The sequence below is a fragment of the Dermochelys coriacea genome, chromosome 1 (assembly GCF_009764565.3).
Source record: "Dermochelys coriacea isolate rDerCor1 chromosome 1, rDerCor1.pri.v4, whole genome shotgun sequence".
In the NCBI taxonomy this organism is placed as follows: domain Eukaryota; kingdom Metazoa; phylum Chordata; order Testudines; family Dermochelyidae; genus Dermochelys; species Dermochelys coriacea.
Genome location: NC_050068.2, coordinates 219,743,107 through 219,768,037, shown reverse-complemented (window position 1 = coordinate 219,768,037; position 24,931 = coordinate 219,743,107). Strand labels below are relative to the sequence as shown.

The window sequence follows — 24,931 nt, the reverse complement described above, 5'->3', positions numbered from 1 at the left end:
TTGGAGATTAAGATTGATGCCTTGTCTCCACTGTTGTTAAAAACTGAAACTTCTATTGAATCATGGTGGGAAACTTTGAAGACACTAACTAATTGTTTATTAATAATGACTTATAATTATATAAGGTCTATGACATTTGGAAATGGAGGTAGAAAGACTTAATAATGTGAACAGTGTATTAATTAAAGAAAATATATTATTTTAAAAAATAGATAGATTGGAGGGCAGTAGAGTCATAGGACTGGAAGGGACCTGGAGAGGTCATCTAATCCAATCCCCTGCACTCATGGCAGGACTAAGTATTATCTAGCCATGTTGGATCTTGACACTAGAATTAAGACCTTCCCGTTGGATCTAACTCTTATCCGCATTCCTGAACTCTTGATTATGCTGCAGAACTTGGTTGCATAGTCTACAATCATACCCCACATATAACTCCCATTGACTTTAGTGGGAGTTTTGCTCACTGATCAGATGCAAAATATGCAAAAGAGATCTGCGGTGTGCATCTGAGAACAGGAATATATGCTAAATTTGAGTTCCTCAATATGTGTAAAGTGTGTTTTGTATTCAAATACCTAGGGTTCAGTCAAGGCAGAAAACACTGTTGCAATTTTATTGTTTCTAAGGTGCTGAAATATTACAGCGATGGGTATGGTAGAAGAACCTAGACAGATAGTTAGAGCAATTATGACTTGCAGTAACAATTGGGGTTTCCTTAAAATGAAGTGAGAATTAAGATTTATCAGTATTTTATGAGCACTGCTATGATTTTTGTCCTCATCCTATTTTCTAGAGTTCTTTATAGAGCTGAATAATTTATTAGCATACATAAATAATAGGTAAGACAATTAAATAAATAATAAATAAAAGAAAGAAAATAAACCAATACATAATTTTGTCTATACACAATTACGTTATTACAGATAAAGCTGAGTGATCATATAAACTCTTATAAGCAATTAAAATAAGTTATCTATATATACTTACATAGTAGTAAAAGCCATTGTTTAATATTACACTGGGATTTACATTATAAAACTTAGTTTTCACTTGCTCATGACTTTATGAAAAATGATCCATTTAGCTTAACTTTTTTATGCATGACCTCAGCCATGGGTAAATTGTCTTGTTTGTTTGTACTTTTGTTTGTTTGGGAAATGTCAGCAACATCTATCCAGGAATCCTGAGCAGACAGAAGTAATTTGTAACATTTTCTTCCTCAGCTTTGATGAGATAGGATCTTGGAGTATTTCATTTTTCCTGTAGGCTCACTCCACTATTTCTTACCAACTGTTTTAGCTTCAGAGTTTAAGTCTGGTAAGGGCCTAGTAGAATTTCTTTTGTCATGGGACATTTTACACAATCTTTCTGTATCATATAACACCTTATCCTTTTCAGAATTTGGCCAATAAGGCTTTAGAATAAAAAAGAGAATTTGATTTTCTAATAACAGCTGGTGGACTATTTATCACTGTTTAAATAGTTAGCTCAGGAAGGCTGGAAATGGATTATTCTGCTTCAGGATACTTTTGACAGTCTGGACATCTCTCTCTGCATTGCCATTCCCTTGAGGATAATATGAACTAGAGGTAGCATACTGGAATGTCTTGAATTTTGCAGATGAAAAATTGCTGGAAATTAACTGATTATAGATTACATATAGACCAAACACTTTCACTTATAACTATCTCGCTGAATGTAGTTTGCATGAGAAATATTTCTATGAAACATGAAAAATAGTTAATGACCACTAAATATAATTGGCCATTGTAGTCAGATATAGCTGTAGCTGCCATGATCCATCAGGCAGAGGAGTTTAAATGTTCTTTGTTCTGGGAGCCTGTTGTCACTGCCGGTGCAAGATATTACTTTATTTTTAATGGCTATACTGATTTCTAGGTACCAGATGGCTTGTGCACTTGTTCTCAACATATGCTTAATCCCATGTGAGCTTCAAATATCTGGATCACTCCCTCACCTTTCAGTATTTCTGGAATGACTGTGAATTTATTCTCGGTTCAGAGGCTCTTGGTTTGTCAGTGCAGTGACGCTCAATTCGTTAAATAATGCAAAAAGCCCTCATCAGAAGTATGTTTGGCCACCATCCTTAAGATACTGCATTATTGTTATAAGCTGTCTCTTTGCATTGGTGAGGTAAGTAGTGAAGGCATAATTTACTTTTATTTCAGTGTTGCTGAATTTAATAAGGTCAACACAAATCCTTATAGTTTAATTTGTTTTCAAAAACAGGAACAATACGGTCATGCCACTCACTTCATGAATCTGCACAATAATTCCATTACTGTCCCTCATTCAAACTCCACTTGCATGTTTGGCGGCAGTGAAACAGATCATCTCCCCTGGGCTTTGCAGTAGGTATCAGGCCACGCTTTACAGGATATCCCTTAATGAGACCAGTATCTCCGAGCACATCAGTATTTATCTGGCTTACATGTTTGATTAATTCTCTTGTCTTTTTGGACTTTGGCACAGCATACTAACAACCTTGTCACTGTAGACCCCAAACATACAGAAACTGGATGGCGTGCCTCTTAATTCTGTGATTCTCTATGCAGTAAACTGTCGATTTGCTGAATAATACATAATTGCATTTGACCACAATCTGTCCAGAAATTCCAAAGTAGCTTTGGTGGGCTGCAGCTGGTGTGTGACAGCATTGTGTCATAAATCAGTGCAATGAAAAATAAAATCCGATTTGAATCAAATCCACCTCTGATGTGCTACATCTTTGCCTTCTTCACACACAATATTCAGCAAGTTTCTATAAATTTCTAATAACCTCATTATCCAGCTATGTTGGAAGGACAGGAGACACTGGATGTGGTTTAATTAGGCTGCAATTTTATTCTTAATTGTCTGGGAGCGTACAGTGCAAGTAATTCCATAATCATTTCAATATATACCCAAGAGGCTTCTGTCAGCCCTCCCCTTTACCCATCCTGGTCCCTGGCCAACCTGCTGGGTGGGAGGGACTATGAAAGAGAGGAGATTGGCTCCCTGCTGTACCAGTCATAAAAGCCCCGAGCCTCTCCTGTTTCTGTTCCTTGAAAGAATACCTCCTTTAAATCTTTTACAAATTCATTTTATCTGATCACTGTGTCCCTTCCTTATAGAGTACCTGTACTGGACATCCGGTCTACATTGACATAATGAGTTGCAACATCATAGTATAACTCCTGTTTCATGTTCTCCCCAACTAAGCCCCTCTCCCCTGAACCTTATTGAATTGCCAATTAATACCAGTAAGGTACATTGTATTAAAAATACAATTCTGTATAGGATGTTGTCAAGGCTGGATTAACACATAGTCTAATAAGGCCTTAGGCTCTCCTATTTTTAGGTCCTACTTTCAGCCCTACTTTTTAGGATCTCCTATTTTTAGGCCCTACTGTAGGCCCTCCATTCCACATTGAAGAAACAGCTGAGCGACGGTAGCGGGGCCAGCGGAAATTTTTTGTCTCATTAGATATTGCTTTGTATAAATTAATCCATCAAGACTGTGAATTCAATGTATAGTGGTTTTGATTTTGTCTTTGTGGGCTAAGTAAGTGTTTGTGGGCCCAAGCAATACTGAACTTTGTACACAGAAGGCCTACACTGGACTATAGAAACCATGTCGAAGAAAGGAGGATGGCAAAAATTGAAGGAGGCCAAAGAAAGACGGCAAAGACAAGATGTAGTGCTGAAAGATACTCCTTTCATCCTAACATTTTTTCCTCCTACTAAGTCTAGTGGTGAGGAAGTCCAGGCGAATACCAGTCCAAGTGAACCTGCTGCTCCTGCACCTGATGAAAAGGAGCAGCCTCCTGTGATTTCTCTAGCTGCAGTGTCATCCCGCTCCTCTGAAGACTTTCCCAGTGATAGTAATACAAAAATATCCTTCTCCAACCATCCAGGCAAGTGGGATGTGACTTCTCAAGATCTCATTGCATATGACTTAGAAGGGCCCACAGAAATGCCAGATTCTAGATGCTGATTTTTCATTGACAAAGCGAGAGTACACCAATCAGAATCGTTATCTGACCAAATCAATGTTTGAATATGTGAAGCCTAACAAACAGATTGGCAAGCGAGAATGGCTCATCTATTCGCCTTCTAAGAAGAAAGTGTACTGTTTTTATTGCCACCTGTTTTGTGATCCAAAGTGTGGGGAATGTTCTGCGAAGGCTTCAATAATTGGAAGAATACTGCATACATTACCAATTATGCAATGAGTAAGCAGCATGCATTGTCCATTAGCAGGTACCATGCCCGAAAGAAAATTAGCGGCAGAATTGATACCCAAATGGAAAACCAATTTTTGGAAGCTTGGGCTTATTGGAAGAATGTTCTCAGATGTGTAGCTGAAAGCATAGTTTTTCTTGCTGAGCATGGTCTGCCATTCCATGGCTCAGATGAGACTGTTGGATCAAAACACAATGGCAATTACCTTGGTGTTCTAGAGCTAATCGCTAAGTTTGACCTTTTGTTAGCTCAGCAGATCAATGAACATGCAAATCATGGAAAACGCCATACATCATATCTATCAAAGACTATTTGTGATTAATTCATTCCACTGCTGGCAAAGATGACACTATCAGCCATTGTACATGAGATTAAAGATGTCGGATATTTTTCAGTGTCTGTTGACTCAACACCTGAGGTGCCACATGTAGATCAGCTGACTGTCATCTTTGAGATTGTCAGGATGGTGATGGTTTGTTTCCATACCTGTGGACAGTGGCACACTTAAAAACCTGAGGTTTTGCTTTCTGCAGCTTCCTGCCTTGTCCACCTGTTTTTTCCCCCTGCCACTACAAAACAAAAAGACATCAAATAATCTTAATATTGTTCCAATCAGGAAAAAGATAAAAATCCCCAACTTTAAGTGTATTTGGACAAGGGGGATCAAAAATCAATAGTAGTCTGTCTTTCTCTCTTTTTTTTTACAAGACCCTCCTCCCCCCCAGTCTATTGCTCCCATCTATTCTTATCTCTTTATGTCTACTTTATGTGTGACATGCCCATCTCTCTGATATCCAGGGTCCTCTATTTTATCTGTAGGCACCCTTTACTAGAGGGGCGCACCACTCTGAGCAAGCAGCGGGTTACATATCCAATTTTACTTTCACAGTTTTTGTGCTTGTGGCCCAGGAATCCACATTTACAGTGCTGCTAAAACTCCTCAGAATAGAAAACCTGAGAAAGCTCAAAAAAATCTGAGGTTGGACAGTTTTATGTTTTCCTTCTTGAACAAATGAGGTAACTTACAAGGACATCTCTTGCTTTTTCAGTTTTCGTATCTATCTTAAATCTGGAAAATCTGTTCATTCTGGTCATGTTACAGCACTAACTGAATTGAACGACAGTGGAGGGTAGCAATCAGACATTTCTTTCAAAAATATGTTCTACCACTAGGCAGGCTATTTGTCCTCCTTTTCTAAGGTTTGTTCCCTGACTGGTACTGAGACAAGATTGGATGTTGTTTTGTCTGGTATTGGACAAGAGATGCCATTTTGAAGAGCACGTCACCCCGCCCCTATCTCTGTGACCTTAAGGGGAAAAAAATTAAGCCGTGGAATAGTTTTCCAAAGGAAGTGCTGGAAGCTCCATTTTTTTGGCACATAAATTAGCCAAAGCTCTAGATAATTTCCTGTAGGAAACAAACATACACTATGATGATGGACAGAATGATCTTACGAGCCTTTTCCATCTTGAATTTCTATGATTCTTTGAACAACAACAACCACCACAAATATTACTTTCTAAAAAGCAAACAAGTTCTTAATCTTTAATTTTAAAATTGCCATTTTATAAGGATAGCAGTATATTGCAGGTTGTTCATTTCTCAGTCAATATACACTTAATGCACTTGACTCAGCCAAGGTATTCATATATTTGAGGAAAATGCATATCCTGATGCTTTGGATGGGATCTCTGAAGAAACTTAACTGGTCAGAAAAAGCAGCAGCTATTCCAGGCCTCTGTTTTTTCAGCTTTAATTTTTCTGTGTCTTAAAAGTCACCTAGCATGGAAGAACAAGTGGTCAACAATTCATATAGAACAAGGACCCACTCCTGCAAGTTCATACTGTCATAGGATTACTGATGTGAATAATGGCTGCAGGATTCTGTCCTAAAAGTTTTTTATATCTTGTAAACAAGACTCCGAATTTTCTAACAGTTTCAAACTGTAGTTTCTCAATTCTGCTTGATGGTCTATAATCAAAATCAGGCTCATGGTTAGTATAATCTGGGAAACTTTATAATTGTTATTAGGTTCAAAATTATTAATTATTATTATTTTATTATTATTACTATTTTATTTGTCAAGTCTTTCTCTTTTCCTGAGAACTTTTATTATCAAATAAGATAACACAATAGTAAAAAGTCTCATTTTGAGAAAGAGTAAATATCTATCTATCTATCTATCTACCTCAGTAATTTCTTTGTGAATCTTTTAGAAGTTGTGGGAGAGCCACCAAAGTTCTTGGAATGCTGTGGAGGCTGTCAATAGGAAGGCAGCAAAAAGATAGTGCAAAATGTAGACACATATTGAAAGGAAACAGAAAACATCAGCCAGGCTGGATGGTTTGTTAGAACATTTAGAATCAAAAATCGGTGTTTTGGAACAAAGTCTGATATCCTAACTCATCCTTAATAGCACTTTGCTCCACAAATACTTTCATTGACTTTGTTGGTGTTATTCATTGAGTCAGATAGTATTCAACACAAGTAAGGGTATCAGAATCTGGTCCTTGGCAAAGGATGTTTTCCCTAACTTCCTCCTTACAAATAAATCGCTGAAGAGCATTGATAGCAACATATTACTAAAAATCTCCAGCCTGAAGTCCAGGGTCCGTATTCTGCTGCTCTTTCTTCCTTGTGTCAGGATCCTGAACTCGACCATCTCATGGTCACTGCCTCCCAGGTTCCCATTCACTTTTGCTTCCTCCACTAATTCTTCCCCATTTATGAGCAGCATGTCAAGAAGAGCTCTGCCCCTAGTTGGTTCTTCCAGCACTTGCACCAGGAAATTGTCCCCTACACATTCCAAAAACTTCCTGGATTGTCTGTGCACTGCTGTATTGCTCTCCTAGTGGATATCAGGGTGACTGAAGTCCCCCCATGAGAACCAGGGCCTGTGATCTAGTAACTTCTGTTAGTTGCCTGAAGAAAGCCTCGTCCACCTCATCCCCCTGGTCTGGTGGTCTATAGCAGACTCCCATCACGACATCACCCTTGTTGCTTACACTTCTAAACTTAATCCAGAGACTCTCAGGTTTTTCCTGCAGTTTCATACTGGAGCTCTGAGCAGTCATACTGCTCTCTTACATACAATGCAACTTCCCCACCTTTTCTGCCCTGCCTGTCCTTCCTGAACAGTTTATATCCACCCATGACAGTGCTCCAGTCATGTGAGTTACCCTACCAAGTCTCTGTTATTCCAATCACATCATAATTCCTTGACTGTGCCAGGACTTCCAGTTCTCTGTGCTTGTTTCCAGGCTTCTTACATTTGTGTACAGGCTCTTAAGATAACTCGCTGATCATCCTGCTTTTTCAGGAAAGCTTAACTTCTGTACCAGTCAGCTTAACTTCTGTACCTGAAAAGATAATGGAGCAAATAATTAAGCAACCAATTTGCAGACACCTAGAAAATAATAAGGTAATAAGTAACAGTCAGCATGGATTTCTCAAGAACAAATCATGTCAAACCAACCTGATATCTTGTGAATAGGGGGGAAGCGGCAGATGTGGTATATCTTGACTTCAGTAAGCCTTGTGATACTGTCTCACATGACCTTCTCATAAAGAAACTAGGGAAACACAACCTAGATGGAGCTATTATAAGGCCATGCATCTTCACTCAATTTTCTTTAATGCAATTTGTTCCCTAAAGGAAAAAATTCTTTTTAGTCATTCCAAGACTGGATACTTACTAGCCAGCACACTCATCATCTTATTTTTTCATTAAAAAAAAAATTATACACGTGTATTATATTCCAGTGACTTTATATGTGAATAGATACTGCTTGCAATATTTCAGTGAATTGAGTAGCTTCATTACAGAACTTTTTTTCTTCAGGATGGTCAGAATAGTTTCCCCATAAGCACAGGCATAATATATAGTGTGTTTAGTAATGTGGTCCCACTGATTAATTTTTTTTGTCATCACTTGATAGGAAGAAAATTGCTTCCAAGCCTGAAAAACTACGAATAGGCAGATCTAGCGTCCTCCCTGTCATCATTAAATCAAAGAGAAAAACACAATTAACACAGGCAAAGGTAAGACCCCTTGATTTTCAGTCTTTTGCAGATCTCAGAGAGTTAGGTGTAACATCCTGTTAAATCAGAATATGATGGTATTTTCCTGTGCCAGAAGTAGGAATCAATTGGCAGCTAAAACCAAGAGCCAGACTGAATGCAGAGTTGGAGGACACAAGAAGCTTTGTTAGTCTTCTGTCCACCTCCCACACAAGGGCCAGTCATAATCACAGACCCTCCACTTTACAGAATTCAGGGACTTCTCAGTCCACATATCCTGGGGTTCACATTCCCCTAAACAGAGACAGGAGGGGCCATGGTCCCTCCCATTCCAATCCACAGAACAGGCCATGTGCATTCAGTGGAGCAGGCTGTACCATCTTAGCCTGCTTAGTCCCCCTCTGTGTTGGTCACTCAGACCTGAATGCACAAAAGGAATAAAGAAAAGGAGTACTTGTGCAAATTTATTTGAGCATAAGCTTTCGTGAGCTACAGCTCACTTCATCGGATGCATTCAGTGGAAAATACAGTGGGGAGATTTATATACACAGAGAACATGAAACAATGGGTGTTACCATACACACTGTAAAGAGAGTGATCACTTAAGGTGAGCTATTACCAGCAGGAGAGCGGGGGGGAAAACGCTTTTGTAGTGATAATCAAGGTGGGCCATTTCCAGCTGTTGACAAGAACATCTGAGGAATGGGGGAGGGAGGGGAGAAATAAACATGAGGAAATAGTTTTACTTTGTGTAATGACCCATCCACTCCCAGTCTCTATTCAAGCTTAAGTTAATTGTATCCAGTTTGCAAATTAATTCCAATTCAGCAGTCTCTCGTTGGAGTCTGGTTTTGAAGTTTTTTTGTTGAAAAATTGCAATTTTTAGGTCTGTAATCAAGTGACCAAAGAGATTGAAGTGTTCTCCAGCTGGTTTTTGAATGTTATAATTCTTGATATCTGATTTGTGTCCATTTATTCTTTTACGTAGAGACTGTCCAGTTTGACCAAAGTACATGGCAGAGGGGCATTGCTGGCACATGATGGCATATATCACATTGGTAGATGTGCAGGTGAACGAACCTCTGATATTGTGGCTGATGTGATTAGGCCCTATGATGGAATAATAAAAGGAATAAGGTGCCTAAGTCTCATTTTAGGCACCTAAGTCCCAATTTTTGGACTGCTGCAATGCACAAAGTCCAGCTGAACCCTGTAGAGGCCTAAGCTCACTCATCACCTAAATTTTGCAGAATAAAAGTTGCCTAGGTACAAAGGTGACGGATTCTTCCTAAAAGGGGTGGGGGAGCGGGCACAAGGCACCCCCCCCGTAGTCCCATACCTGCCCCTCCTCTTCCCTATGAGGCTCCTTTCCCCCAGCCAAGTTGGAGCCGGGCCGGGGAGCCTGGGCCCCTACATCTGCCTGAGGGTGGGGGGTGAGAGCAGCCCCAGCCTGTGTCCCTATCCCCGTCCCCCCAGCATCTTGTACCCTGACCCAGCTCTGGCTTCTGGCCGAAGAGCCACAGCCAGGCCATGATAAGAGCCCCCCAGGAAGCTGTGAGGACCCACAGACCCTCCATCTGCCCTGGGTAGGGGATGGGGACACAGGTTGGGGTCTGCTCTCGGTGGAGGCTCCCCGTAGCTGCCCAGGCTGCTTTTCCCCGGGCCCGGCTCCAGCTTCCGGCCCACGAGGCCCCGCCCCCAGGTGAGGCCAGAAGCCAGAGCTCAAAAGTGGGAGAGTCACAGCTGCTTGGCCCCCCTGTTCTAGTGTCCCTGCCTAGGTGCCAACGTTACTGCCTCTGCACATGTGCACTGCTGCCTCCCTCTAGGCATCCAGATGCCTAACTCCGCCTCCAACAGTGATTCACAAACCAGGCGAAGATAAGTGTTTTGCTGCCCAAGTCATGTGATGTGCTGTGCAGGTCCCAATGTGGTAAGCGTGTTCAGAGGGTGCCTACCAGATTGCCCTCCCTCCCCCTGGTGAGTTCACACATTAACAGCTGGGGGAGGGGAGGGAAAGGAGGACTTTCCTCAAAACTTTTAGCCCAGTGATTAGGGAACTCACCTGGGAGGTGGGAGACTCTCGTTCAAGTTCCACCTCTGCCTGAGAGGTTGAAGGAATTTGAACAGGGCTCTGCTGCCTCTTAGGGTCTGTCTACACTGCAATTAAACACCCGTGGCTGGCCCACACCAGCTGACTCAGGCTTGCGGGGCTTGGGCTGTGGGGCTATTTAACTGCAGTGAAGATGTTCTGGCATGGGCTACAGCCTGCACTTTGGGACACCCCCAAACCTTGCAGGGTCCTAGAGTCCAGGTTCTAATCACTGAGCTATGGGATAGTCCAATGTGGGGCTGGCTCAGTCTCTCCTGTTGAAGCTATTGCACTCTGGATAAATAATGAGAGAGTCATTGGACTTGATCCTGGGTGTTCCACCTCCTGGGCGAGTTCTCTAACCACTGGGCTAAAGAGTCATTCTCATGCACATACGCACACGCTCTTTCTTGCTCACTTGCTCTCATTCTCTCTCTCGCCCCCTGCCCCACCGACTCTTTAGCAGTGTAAGTGCCTAATACAAGAGAGGGTTTGCAGCTGAGATAGGCACCACTCTGCCAGCCAGCGTAGGAGCTCATCTCTGAGATAGGTGCAGGGTTTAGCATGCACATCTATTGTAGGCATCTCCCTGCCTATCCTGCTGGCTTTTGTTAATTGCATTCTAAAGCATCTACCTCTCTCTAGAAGCTTAGGTGCCTAACTCAGGATTTGCACATCACGACACCTAACTCCTTTTGTGCATTCAGGCCTCAGTGCTTCTCTCCTGGCTCTATGCCACTGGAGGATCCCACCGCCACAGGATGTGGTTTATAGAACCAGGTACAGCAACTCTACAGCCATAATCTACTGACAGAGCAGCACAAAGGGGCAGGGTCACATGGAGATAGCTGGCCCACTGTGTTAAAGATCACAGGACAATGGTTATACTTTGAATTAGAGTCAGCAGGCCAGTCAATAATCAAACAAAAAGGAGGATTTGGGGATTAATGGTAATGCAAAAGCAATTGAGGCCTATTCCTGTTCCCACTGAGCCAAGTTTTGCCATTGGTGTCAATTAGAACAGAAGCAGGGCATCTGTGAAGCAGTCACTTGTCATGTGACATTTTTCTTAGCTTCGTAATACTGAAAACCAAGACCTAGAAATGCTGTGGTTGCATTGCCTACTGATTGTGGATCTATAGTAAACTGCCAACATTTGCATAAAAAAAGGAATGTGCTATTAACAGGTTTTGTAGTTATTACATATATGGTTTCCTTTGGGTTGTATTAGTCACTAATCATTTCAAGCAGTGCATTTTGTTTCATTCTACTCTTTACTTAGTAATTCACTGCTTGACTGTCTTTCTGTGCTTCAAGTACTGCTGCCTTTTTTGTCCAGAACTTATCTGAAACTGTGTGTTTATCAGCAGTACACTGCATGTATCAACTCTATAACCCTCCATGATCAGGATCCATCAGGGCATTGTCTTGTGCTGGTGGCAATGAGATTCTCTAGATGACTCATTTATTCTGATACGGTGCAGTATTTTTCATAACTCATGTATGCGTGGCAGAGCTCACATGTTTTCTTGCTCTCTCACCATGCTTACAGCATATCCCTGTCATCCTCCCATGCTCCACGTCAGTGTAATATGCTATGAACAAAACTTTACAATGAAAATTTAAAGGTGGTCCCAGCTCCCGCTCCCCATCTTCTCTCTATGGTACTTATATGGTCCCCATTACCATAGTATCTGAGTACCTCACAATCTTTAATGTATTTATCCTCACAACATCCCTGAGAGGGAGGGAAGTGCTATTAGCCCCATTTTATAGATGGGAAATTGAGGCACAAAAAAGCAAAGTGGCATGCCCACAGTCATCTTGAGTTTCATTGTCAAAGGAGCTTTGGGGGGAAAATCCACCATCTATCTAAAAGATGCTATTTGTTTTCTTTCCTTATGAAAAGAAAAAGTGATAATTAATATTAAAGTAAGATATTTTTAATGCCCCCGCCCGCAAATAGTTGTCTTTTTCCTTCTGGAACTGAATTCCTAGCCTAATGATTCATAGAAAAAACATATCTCTCTGAAAATAAACTAGAGTTGTCAATCTACATGGTTACTTACACATTTTTAACCTACTGTTACTGTCTACCAGTTGGAGAACACTTCAATCTCTCTGGTCACTCGATTACAGACCTGAAAGTGGCTATCCTTCAACAAAAAAGCTTCAAAAACAGACTCCAAGGAGAGACTGCTGAATTGGAATTAATTTGCAAACTGGATACAATTAATTTAGGCTTGAATAGAGACTGGGAATGGATGAGTCATTACACAAAGTAAAACTATTTCCCTATGTTATTTCTCCCCCCCACCCCACCCCCCACTGTTCCTCAGATATTCTTGTTAACTGCTGGAAATAGCCTACCTTGCTTGTTACCATGAAAGGTTTTCCTCCTTCCCCCCCCCACTGCTAGTGATGGCTCATCTTAAGTGATCACTCTCCTTACAGTGTGTATGATAAACCCATTGTTTCATGTTCTCTGTGTGTGTATATCAATCTCCCCTCTGTATTTTCCACCAAATGCATCCGAAGAAGTGAACTGTAGCTCACGAAAGCTTATGCTCTAATAAATTTGTTAGTCTCTAAGGTGCCACAAGTACTCCTTTTCTTTTAACCTACTGTGTTAGCTGTTAGCCATGCAATGGTGCACATTTTACTGCTATTGATTATTACTGTAATGTATTTTGCCTAAGGCTCAGTAGAAGGGTTCAATGAATGTCCTTGGGCAAACTGGGGAAAATGGTAATGTGGTGATGAAACTGGGGAGAGTGGGTGGATGAAAGATTTATAGACGTGAGAGTGGAACACTAGAGAGCACTGAAATGCCAAATGAAATCTTATCTGTGTTAACAATCAATTCCAATTGCATCTGACGGCTTCAATACACTGATTAATTCTGCTGGTGTCTGGGCCAATGAAACTATGTAGAATTTAATGGAGCAGATTGCATAGCTTTCTTTCTCTTCTTTGAACTTTCTTGAGTGATTAGGGAACATCTGCTCTTACTGGTAATACTTTTCCCCCCATAATAACATACTATTGATCTCCATTCTCTGAGTTCCCAGAACTGTGCCTGTTATATAGTGTGCTGCATTTTGAGATTACCATTTCCAGGTAAACGTGTGAGTTAGAACTGGCAAAATTAACTTGGCTAGCACAAGCTGGATTTCACAGCCACACTGGGGAGAAAAGCCTGTATTTACTTTCCTCCACCTACAATTATACAAGATTCAACAATATTTCAATATACAGTTAACACTGGGTTCATAATGCTCAGTTTTTGGACGTTACAGCCAAATTTCAAAAATGATTGAGCCAAAGGCAACTACAATTTAAAAATAATAAAAATTAAGTAGTAAAGAAGACATAAAATTCTTGGATAAGAATTGTGCACATCCTGTTATATTTGTTACCTCTTTTCTCTTGCCCTAACCTGCTTGTTTGTCCATCTGGTATGTCTTGTCTTTTAGACTGTAAGCTCTTTGGAGCAGGGAACGAAAATTGACCACATGTTTGTACAGCACCTAGCTGGCTGAGACTTTTTAGGCACTACCATAACTGTTAAATATTAATTATGATAATAGAAACTCTTTCTGCAGCCTGCAATTTGACGCCCACTTCAAACCCACCTCCAGACCCATGAGAGTGACTCGCCCTCATCCTGGGGCTCTCAACCTCTATATCCTCTCCTCAGTCCTGAGAGGAGGGGTGGAACAGGAGGTTTATGATAAGGGGGGTGGTAGGGGAGCCCAGGCCCTTCCATTCCACTCATCAGTTTTGCGCTAACGACTAACTCCATTAACTTCACTGAAGTTATGATATAAACTGGTGTGCAATAAGAATTAGGCCCATATGCTATACAGAAATGAGTGTATTTTGAGGACAGTGTGTGTGTGTGTCTCTTCTGAGGCCTACTCACATTTCTCCTTTTAAATTCCTATATTTTTGACCCATCCTTCCAGCCAACGAGGTTTGAAAGTCATGTCCCTTCCGAGCTCTTCAGTGCCACTTCTGGATTAGTTGAAGAGAGTGTCATAAAGGTAATGGCAGGTGCTCAAGAAACCCTGGGCAAGAGTTTAAATGAATGGTTGTGGGAAGACAGAGCCAACGGGTCACACTTCCTTTGCTGGCCAGTGGGCTGCGGACACCCGGGAAGGAGGGACCTATCCTTGTGTACACTCCTTCTTTCATTCTAAACCTGTCTGCACCTTGCAGATCTAGTCAAGCCTCCCATCTGTTAAACCACTGGGTGGCAGTGAGAGGTGCGCCTGGTACCCAAATTCAGACCTATACTTTCAGTAAGGTATACCTGCCATACCTTTGAATGACTTCTGTGTACATTTCTGATTCTGTCTATGCGCTTCCCTCTGCCAGAAGATAATTTCTGATCAGATTTCCTACAGCTTATATGTAGTATTGTTTCTTGTTGTTCTAATGACATTATTACCTTGTGCACTGTCAATGAATTTATCTCACTCATGACATCACTTCACGCAGGAAAAGGAAGCACGTGCTGTTGTTCACAATATGAAACAAGACTGTGAAAAAACCAGTGTCAACTTGGGTCAGATTAATCCCTGTGCATATGGTAAGCAATGAAATTATAACCATCTTTCCTGATATTTAAATGAGAAAGTATTCTCCCTAAAATTGCTTATCCATATAAAAACACATGAAAGAGTCTTATTACTATATTTCCCTCAAGTCATTAAAAAAACCATTTATAAAAGATCTATTTCTGTAGAAGTAGCAACACTGGAGCATAACTTCTAACACAAACCTCCCTCCCCATGATGGGAGAGATTTTTCATTTGGTTCTAAATGAAGCAAAATTTACATATGTAATCTTTTATTTTAATTAATATAAATTACTTATATGAGTGAGGCTTTGCAGCATCAAACTATTGATTTAAAAACATTAGTTATTTCTTTCTTAATCTCTCAAACACTTATTTACAGAGCCCTTTGTGGACATAAAATTTGTATCTGCATTCGATAGGTGATCTGCAAACATGGTCCGTGGATATCTGAGGATATAAAGTGGATATCCACAGATTTACAGGGCTCTACTTATTTAGCTCCCTCTTGGCCAAATCCTGCTTGCCTTAATGTGAGAAGTCCCACTGGCTCCAATCAAGTGCCTAACACCTTTCCATGCTGATATAAACTCTTTGGAGATGCTGAGATACAGTTTTGGTAAAGCAAAACTTTTTCTCTTGCTAATTCAAGATGGTCTTAGACCCTTCCTCCTCAAAAGCAAAGTTAATTTATTTAATATTTGTATGAGTTATCATTAGTCAATGAAATTTACATGTGCATATGCGACATACTGTAAAATGAGACTGCACTAATGCCTTAATTTAGCACAGCATACAAACACCTGCATAACTTTAAGCACATGAATAATCCTATTGAAATGACTGGGATTATTCACGTGCTTAAATTTAAGCAGGTGCTTAAGTGCTTTGCTCCCACTGAGATGTTGCCTCTTACTGGATTTTGTGCCTGATATATATTCATTCAAGTCATATTTGAGTACTCAGTTCAATAACAGCACTTGCAACACAGACTATTGTCTAAGGCCTGGTCTGCACTTAAAAATTAGATTGACTGCTATTTTGCTCAGGACTGTGATACATTTTGCACCCTTAGTGTACTAGTTAGGTCAACCTAACTAGAATTCTTCCATTGACCTAGCTACTGCATCTCAGAGAGATGGATTAGCTACACTGATGGAAAAAACCCTTCCATCGCTGTAGGAAGTGTCTAAACTATGGTGCTACAGCAGCACATACCCTAAGTCCCATTGACTTTCAGTGAGAGTTAAGCTCCTAAAGACCAGATTTTTAAAAGTATTTGGGTGCCTAAAGTTGCAGACAGGCCCCTAGAGGAATTTTCAAATGTGTCCAGGTACCTAATTCCCAAAATGGGAATTAGGAGCCAAGGCACAGTTGAGAATCCCATTAGGCACCTAGGTCCTGAAATAACTTTAACATTTGGCCCTAAGGCCCAGAATCTCAAAGGTATTTAGATTCCTAACTTCCACTGAATTCAGTGGAAATTAGAAGCCTGTGTCACTTTTGAAAATGGGATTTAGGTTCCTAAATGGTTAAAAAGCAAATTACAAATGTCTTAAATATATTTACAAAAAAAAATTAGGAAGCAGCCATCTTGACAATTTTACACTGTCATTTGAGATACAGGCATTGCAGATCAAAATCTGAATCATAGAATCTTAGCTCATCCCACCCCCTGCTCAAAGCAGCACAAATCCCCAGTTTTTGCCCCAGAGCTCTAAATGGCCCTCTCAGGGATTGAGCTCAGAACCCTGGGTTTAACAGGCCTATGCTCAAATCACTGAGCTATCCCTCCACGCCTGGGAATGAATGGGAGCCTTTCAGAATTTCTGTAAACTAAGTTGTATTACTTTGGAAAATGGCTAAATTGAAGGTGGTTAAAATGGTCTTTTTTTGGATAATAGCCTTTGCCTTGCAACAACCTTGAAAGTCTTATGGATTTCATGCATTAAGATGGGAACTGTATTTTCTAATACCTATTCTACATCTTTAGTTTAGCTCAGTGGTCCCCAAACTATGGGGCGTGATCCCTAAAGGGGCATGGGGGAATATGGGGGGGGGGCATGGCAGAGCTGAAATCAGCCCCCACAGGGGGCAAGGAGGGAGCATCACCCAGCCCCACTCTGCCCCCAGCTCCACTCTGGCTCCGCCCACAGCTTCGGCCCACAGCCCTGACCATGGCTTGGCTCCCAGCTCTGGCCTCGGCCCCTGGCTCCCAGCCCCAGCCATGGCCCCTGGCTCATGGTTGCAGCCTGGCCCCGCTCCGGGCCCAGGCCTTGGCTCCCAACCATGGTCCAGCTCCTGGCCCTGCCTCTGCTCTAGCCACAGCCCCCGCTGCAGCTGCAGTCCCAGCTTTGGTCCCAACTACAGCCCCCCTCCCAACCCCTGGCTCCCGACAGTGGGGGCACGGGCAGATTATTTTAAGGATCAGAGGGGGCGTGACTTAAAACATTTGAGGATCAGAGGGGGCGTGACTTAAAACATTTGAGGACCATTGTCTACTCTAGAGCTTCTATTAGGAAATATAAATACAATAGATAGACCCAATATTCTTGATATTTTCCATACCACAAAGCTGAAGGAAAAGATATAGTGCTATTTTTATGAGAATGTGTTTGTACCTCATAAAGCTACAGAAAAGGGCTCACTCAAAACAGATGTAATGGGACTACATGCCTCAAGGAACTGGTAATCAGATGTGGATTCTCTTAGTGGTAGGTAACTGGTTTAAAATTGCCCCAAGTCTGTAATAACTCAAAGTTGTTTCCTACTGATGGCTGTTTTGTGGCCAATGAATGTGTGACATGAATTAGTGGTCTCAGTTCAGTTCCTATGGGATGGTTGGCCTCACTGGCAGCAATCTCAGAAGTAAGCATTCGGAATGAAGCTATGGAGACTGATGTATCCTCTCATCCTTCTTTCTAATTAGGACTAAAACATACTTCCCTACCAATGTAAATGATCTGATCAATGTAAATGAGATTAGAAATTTGCACTTCTGCTACCTGTTCTGTACCTTAGCTTTTCACATGCTTTGTACATAACAAAAATAAAATGTAAGTTTAAAAACAATACAATGTCCTACTTAAAAGTGACTGATTGCTGTGCTCAATGTGCTGTCCTTCAGATTTATGTCTCCATTAATGCAGTTTGCTGTAGCCTTCCTTGTCAATTTTGAACCACTGTCTGTTTACCAAGAGTTTCCATGTGGCTCTTCATGCTCTTTTGTGTGGGTGGTGGGAGGCTGGAAAAGTCATTTAGGATTAATTGTCTGTTCTCTTGCTTCTATCATTGAGTTTTTCTCTCAATGCAGATCTGTCAAGGCTTATAGGAACAAAATTTAATCTTTTTTATTTTCTTATATTTCTTAGCAAAATCCATTTTGTGTGAAGTTCTACCTTTGCCCCCATATGAAATGCCTCGATATATTTTTAATTGTAAGAGAGAAAAAAACAAATCAGTAGGTCTGATTCTCCTCTCTCTTACACTGGTGTAAATCAGGAGTATCTCCACTGACCCCATTGGCATTACAATTGAGTAAAACACTGTAAATGAGATTAGAATCTGGCTTAAAATATCAATAGACTAGCTGTTATGTGCAACCCTACTAATCTAACAATCCACAATGCAGCCAATGGATAAGAAATATTTGGTAAACAAAAAGTTTTAAATTTCCAGGAAAAATTAAAACTTTTGGGGTCTCTTTTTAATGTACTATTTACTTGCACATTTTGTAAAAATACCATCAATTTTTGCAACAGTCTAAATCTATCTAAACATTTATATTGCTCTCCTCACCATAGTGTGGGATAACCTAACAAAAATTATCACCACAATATGAAGGCCCACGTGCAGTCCAGTTTACTTCCTTCTTCCCCTGAGGCAGCCTAGTGAATTTCTTCTTTAGTTGGAAAAACGTGTTTTATGCTTTGTTCTGCAAATGATGAGATTTGTGGTATTTCTAATCTCTGCAAGTGAGATTCATAGTGAACCAGTTACTGAGAAAATTCTATCCCTTGCTTTCTTAAGTTTTCCTATCAAGGTAAGCAGTTTCATAGTGACTGGGGAATATAACGTTCTGTGGAAAAGTGTACTTTACTGTAAACATGTTCTTCTAGACACAGAAGAGTTAAAAACATAGAATTTTCCATATCAGATCACTAATCCATCTGCTCTGCTTTCTACCCCTGGCAGTGGTTTATAAATTACACTTCCAAAGAAAGCAACCAATTCCCCCATGATACACTTGGCAAACTGTGCAGTCCTGGAGGTGTGGAAGCTTCCCTTTGCATAACATTAAGCTTGTATTGCCACAAAATTTGGTCCCAAAATTATCCAGCTCTTTAAAACCAATCCAAAGTATTTGACTATGTCACCATACTGTCACTTGGTGATTTGCAAGGCAGGAAAAAAAGGCATGAAGGAGAAGTCAACTTACTTTTTTATTTTCACATCTGTGAGTGCAGCCTAACCTCCATCATACATTTCCATTGCATGGCTCATTTTTGTGATTTTTTTTTCATTGCATGGTCAAAATAAGAAACCTTGATTGGCACTTACTAGAATGTCACTGTAATGGGGTCTACAAACCCTTATTGAATATAGACAGAGGGGGGAGGAGAGCCTGTCCCGTTTACAAGCAAGCAGCTTGATCACACCACCATGTAGGCCGAGCTGCCAAGCCCGACTAGAGGCTATAAAGGCAAGAGTACAGAGAGGGAAAGGGAGGCAGAAGGGCCTGGGACAGCAAGGTGGCAACATCCTAGCATCACGCTGCCTCCAAGAAAACAGCCAGGAGACTGAAAGAGACTGCAAGCCCAAAAAGTGAAGGGCTGACAGGCTTAATTGGCGGTGGGAGTCCAGGAACTGACCTGACTGAGAACAAACTAAGGAGGGTCAGTCAGGAGAAGCTGAAGCTCCTCAAGAGACCACCCCAAGAGGCAGTGACAGTCACCCTATCCCAGTCCATACTAACCTACTCCTTGAACAAAAGAAGGAGTATGGCCAGTATAATAGAGTACACATCCAACCACCTGTGGAAAAGATCCACAATAAAGAACAGGCCCTAAGTGCAAATAGTAATTTTATGACACAGAGTATTTATTATAGTACTTTTGACAGTTAAAGCTTTCTGTTTGGTTTTTAATTATGTTGTCTCTTAACTAAGCAATATTCCTTTAAGGGGAGATCTGAATGGACACAGAACATAGCATTATTAAGGATCACTGCTATTCATTGTTTGTAGTGGTGTTGTAGCGGTGTTGGTTCCAGGATATTAGAGCAACAAGATGGGTAAGCAACAAGATCTTTTACTGGACTAAATTCTGTTGGTGAAAGAGACAATGTTTTGAGCTACACATAGCTATTCTCTAACCCTTCCCCACCCCTTTTTTATCCTATGATTGTAGAGGTGTTAACAGCTACTTCACCTTGAATGATCCCTTAAAACATGTGTTAACTATTTATGCTAAACAATTTGTTACACTGTGTATTTAGCTCTGACACTCTCAGGCTTGTCTACATGAGGAAATTAGGTTGGTTTAACTATGTCAGTCAGGGGTATGAAAAATCCACACCCCTGAGTGGCATACTTAAGCAGAACAAAATCTCCATGTAGACAGCACTAGGTCAATGGAACACTTCTTCTGTCAACCTAGCTACCACCTCTTGGGGATGTGGATTACCTACACTGACAGGAGAACCCCTCCTGTCAGCACAGGTAATGTCTACACTGAAGCACTACAGTGGTACAGCTGTGCCACTGTAGGGTTTTAAGTATAGGCAAGCCCTGAGTGTCTTTCCCAGACAGGAAGAAGAGCTCTGAGAGGCTCGAGAGCTTGTCTCTCTCACCAACAGAAGTTGGTCCAATAAAAGAAATTGCCTCACCCACCTTGTCTCTCTATTGCTATTCATTGTCATTTAGCTTGAAGCTGACAGTGGCTTCAGCCTAACTTCAGAAGTATTAGATACAGAGGCTCTGGATGAAGATAAAAGTGCCAGATCCCACGTCACTGGAAAGCTGGATCCTGGATCAGCCAGTGCTTTTAAAATAATTTTTAATGCATTATAGGGTCTATTTTAAAAAACTAAATATAGGTGAAAATATCCCAAATTATTTTTCCTTTGTTTCCTCCACCCCTTTCCTTAGCTGTTTAAATTACTGAGTCCATAATTGCTAAGTCCTCTTGGCTCTCTATGTTTTGCTCTACATTTGTTTATATTAAACTTTCTTTATATAAGCATGTTACTTCCTCCATTGAACTTAGTTTTAGATATAAACAAAAAGAAAATATGGGTATAGCTGTCTTTATTTTTCTTTACATATACGTTCTATTTCCTAATAATAATTAGACAGTCCAACTGCATATTCAAATCTGACTATTGTATCCATCCATTAATTTAAACTACATTAGCCATATATCTTGCATCTCACAGGGCCATGCCAGCCATGATACAATTGCCAAGAAATGCAATCCCTGTTTTGTTTTGTTGGTTGAACCTTGATTTCCTCCAGTTCTGGAGTTTTAATAGGCTATGAAGGGTTAACATGTTCAGGTTTTTGCATGTGCACTTTGCAGTTTCCTGTTGTTCACTATGAATTTGTGCTTAATTATCTACTTTGCTCATGCTTTATGTTTGTAGTTTAGCTGGACAATTTTGAAAATGTCATCCCTATTGTTAAATCTGACCTTCATTCAATTACTTTCTCAAAATGCTTCTTGCTACAAAACCCTACCAATCAACTATGGCTGTGCACATAGTAAGATGTGATTGCTTCTTACTGTGAAAAAATTAATTGTTTCATTATTACATCATCGTCCTCCCCATCCCACCTTTCTGTTTGCCTCATCCTTGTGTTTTTAGGTATGATTGTAAATTTTCTGGGGCAGGGACTTTTGTATTTGCTTAATGTCAATATAGCACCTAGCACAAGTGCCACTGTAATTCAAATACATAATAACTCCAATCAATCATAATAAGTGAAATTAAATAAAAACTGAAGAAACTTGGACAGCAAATCAAATACAATATAGGCCGTAATACACTAAGTGTATCTGAATTACTTGTGTGTGCAGTCCTTATTCCGCCCCGTATTTTCACAAACCCTGCCACTACTACTTTGTTAATTATTATTATTTTATTAATTGTTTTTGCATCGCCCAAAAGTGTTCTAGGTGTTTTACAGTATAAATAAAAAGATGCAGTCTCTGTCCTGAAGCACTTACAACCTCATTTGAGACATGACTTGACAAGAGGGACTAGCAGACAGTAGTGAGGGAATGGGGTGAGGAAGAACAGTTATGTAGTAATAAAATCCCCTGGTTACTCCTTTTAACCATCACTACATATAGCTACCCACTTACCAGAGAAATGAGTTTGATATAATTCCCTATGTAACTTGAGTGCACTATTATTTCACATGGTTCTAATGAATTTATTGTCTTCTGTATTGATATTCCATCCAACAGGAAGGACTCCTAGGGGAGATGTGTATCATTCAATATGCAAAGGAAAAACAGACCAAAACCTATCAAGTGAGACAGACTGTATTCAAGTATCTTTGGTAAGCAATGAAATTATAACAGCTATTTATAATAATTCACTGGATACATGACCAGCCATAAGAGCCTTACTTCTGTTGCTTATCCATACAGAAGAAGCACATTGCCTCAAAAGTAAAACAACACGTTTTTGTTCATTTAATAACTTTGAAATATATGTGTAGAGATACAGATATGAAATAGTGTGATCTGTTCTCATTACAGTCTCTGCTAGACCAGACACCTGCAGTCCAAAAACAGAATCAGATAAAGTCTCATGTCAATGAAGACAATTATCCGATATACAAAATCAAAAAAGGAATCTTGCTGCAGACAAATCAGAAGTACCTACTTGAGAAGGTTAGAGAAAATGGGAGATCAGTGGGCCAATTCTACTCTCAGTTACATTGGTTTAAATCCAGAATAACTCATTTGGCTTTAGTGAAGTTACTATGGATTTAGAGCAGAATCTGGTTCTCTGAGATTATACATAGTTTAAAAGGACATAATCAACTGAAATTTGTCCCAAATTTTACATTGTCTAAACACAATTTTTTTATAAAACCAAAGACCAATAGAAAATATATGTCATTTTTTAATATGATGAAAACTTGTATTTTAAACAAATAAGCTCTTCTCTGCAGTATATGAAACCCAAACATTGCAATACTGAGGGCCTGATCCAAATCTATTGACATCAGTGGGAGTGCTTCCATTGATTTCAATGGGTTTTGGACTGGACCTTAAGAATGTGCAAATGAAACTGACCAGAAACAAATATGACACTGACTTAATTTCTTTTTATTTTCTACCTTGAGGCAAATGTAAAAAGAAACAGAGAATAAACAGTGATATGTAAATTGAATTTTTAAAGTATTTCATTTTTAATAAACTAAGGTGATATTAATAATATAAGTAATCGAAATATGTTTGTTTAAAGTATATAAAATTTAAACTGACAGCACCCCTTTAAAACTTCCCATATTCTGGCAGGGCATAAAGTAGATACTCTAGTTTGAAAGCAGTACCTTAGAGTTCCTGGGATCAGCAGTGGAGCCACAGTTTCCCAGACCTACTAGGGCATGCTTTGTCCTACCAACATTTGGTTACAGAGTGACAAGGCGCATAGATTTCCTGAACTATTGAACTGTAGGAATTCGAAGGAACAAAAGTGGTGTGAAAGATGCCTTGTAGGCACTCTTCCAGTTGAGGTTTGGTAGATGCTGACCTAAGGATTAGAGGATTACCAGGATTAGAGTACTCCTCTGAACAATTCACTTGAGTTTAGACTCCTACCATTTAACCCTTTAATTGTTCAATATTTCCCTGGCTGTATCTCCAGATTAGTTATCTTGGTACCAAATCTTCCTCAGTACTTAAAATATGATGTTACTGGGTCTCAGTATTGCTTCTTTTCTTCTTATTTTGTTTATTTAGACTGTCAACTCTTGAGGGTAGATACTGTCTCACCATGTATATTAAAGCACCTAGCACTATGAGGCCCTGATCTCAGTTGTACTGTAATATAAATCATTAATACAAATAACAGTATTCAGAGTAGCAGCCGTGTTAGTCTGTATTCGCAAAAAGAGAAGGAGTACTTGTGGCACCTTAGAGACTAACAAATTTATTAGAGCATAAGCTTTCGTGAGCTACAGCTCACTTCATCGGATGCATCCGATGAAGTGAGCTGTAGCTCACGAAATCTTATGCTCTAATAAATTTGTTAGTCTCTAAGGTGCCACAAGTACTCCTTTTCTTTTTACAAATAACAGTAATATCAGTCACTCCAGCTGATGCAGCCAGCTGTGCTAAGAGGAATGTCTCTAACTCACGGTGATCATAAAATGGAACAAGAAATTTGTCAAGAGCTTTAATTTATACTAATAAAATTTATAAGCAACCAATGTAAGGTTTACTCTTTGCAAACTGTAGCATTCAAATCCTGGATCAGAGGAGACACAGAATGAATCATTTAAGTTACACAAGGAAAATGCCAATTAAGTCATCTAGACTATCTCCTTGGGGCCAGTGCAGCATTATACGGTCAATGCTTAACATGTAACATGAAACACTACAACAACACAACATATATGATCTGTAGCCCATTCAAAGTATGGCTGGATCTATTAGCAGCATCTTCTTTGTGACTTACAAGAGTTTGGAAGTGACTCTGCTTTCAGAACAAAAGAACAGATGGGCAGAACCACCATAATATATTAAGGGAAGTCCTCGAAAGGAAATCACCTTCAGCACCTACCTGTTGACAGTGGGTCTCATCTGCGCTTCAGCAGTGAATATCTTTGTCTAGTGACGCAGTCACTGGAAAATGAGAAGATGGTCTTGGTATCCCTCAGATCAAAGTCTAGTCATCTTTTGAGCTGTTTGCCCAAATGTGTACATTACATTTTTTGTAATTACACTACAGTAAATACACCTAACTCTATA

At 40.2% G+C, this 24,931-nt stretch overlaps 1 protein-coding gene across 1 annotated transcript; it reads left to right on the top strand.

The window, feature by feature from the left end:
• Positions 1-3,637: 3,637 nt before the first annotated feature.
• On the top strand, positions 3,638-23,260 carry LOC122458292. Its single transcript, XM_043506211.1, has 5 exons — positions 3,638-3,924; positions 8,189-8,291; positions 14,863-14,953; positions 22,412-22,506; positions 22,709-23,260. Exons 1-5 carry the CDS (start codon positions 3,638-3,640, stop codon positions 22,943-22,945), a joined length of 813 nt encoding a protein of 270 aa, XP_043362146.1. The 3' UTR covers positions 22,946-23,260.
• Positions 23,261-24,931: the final 1,671 nt, after the last annotated feature.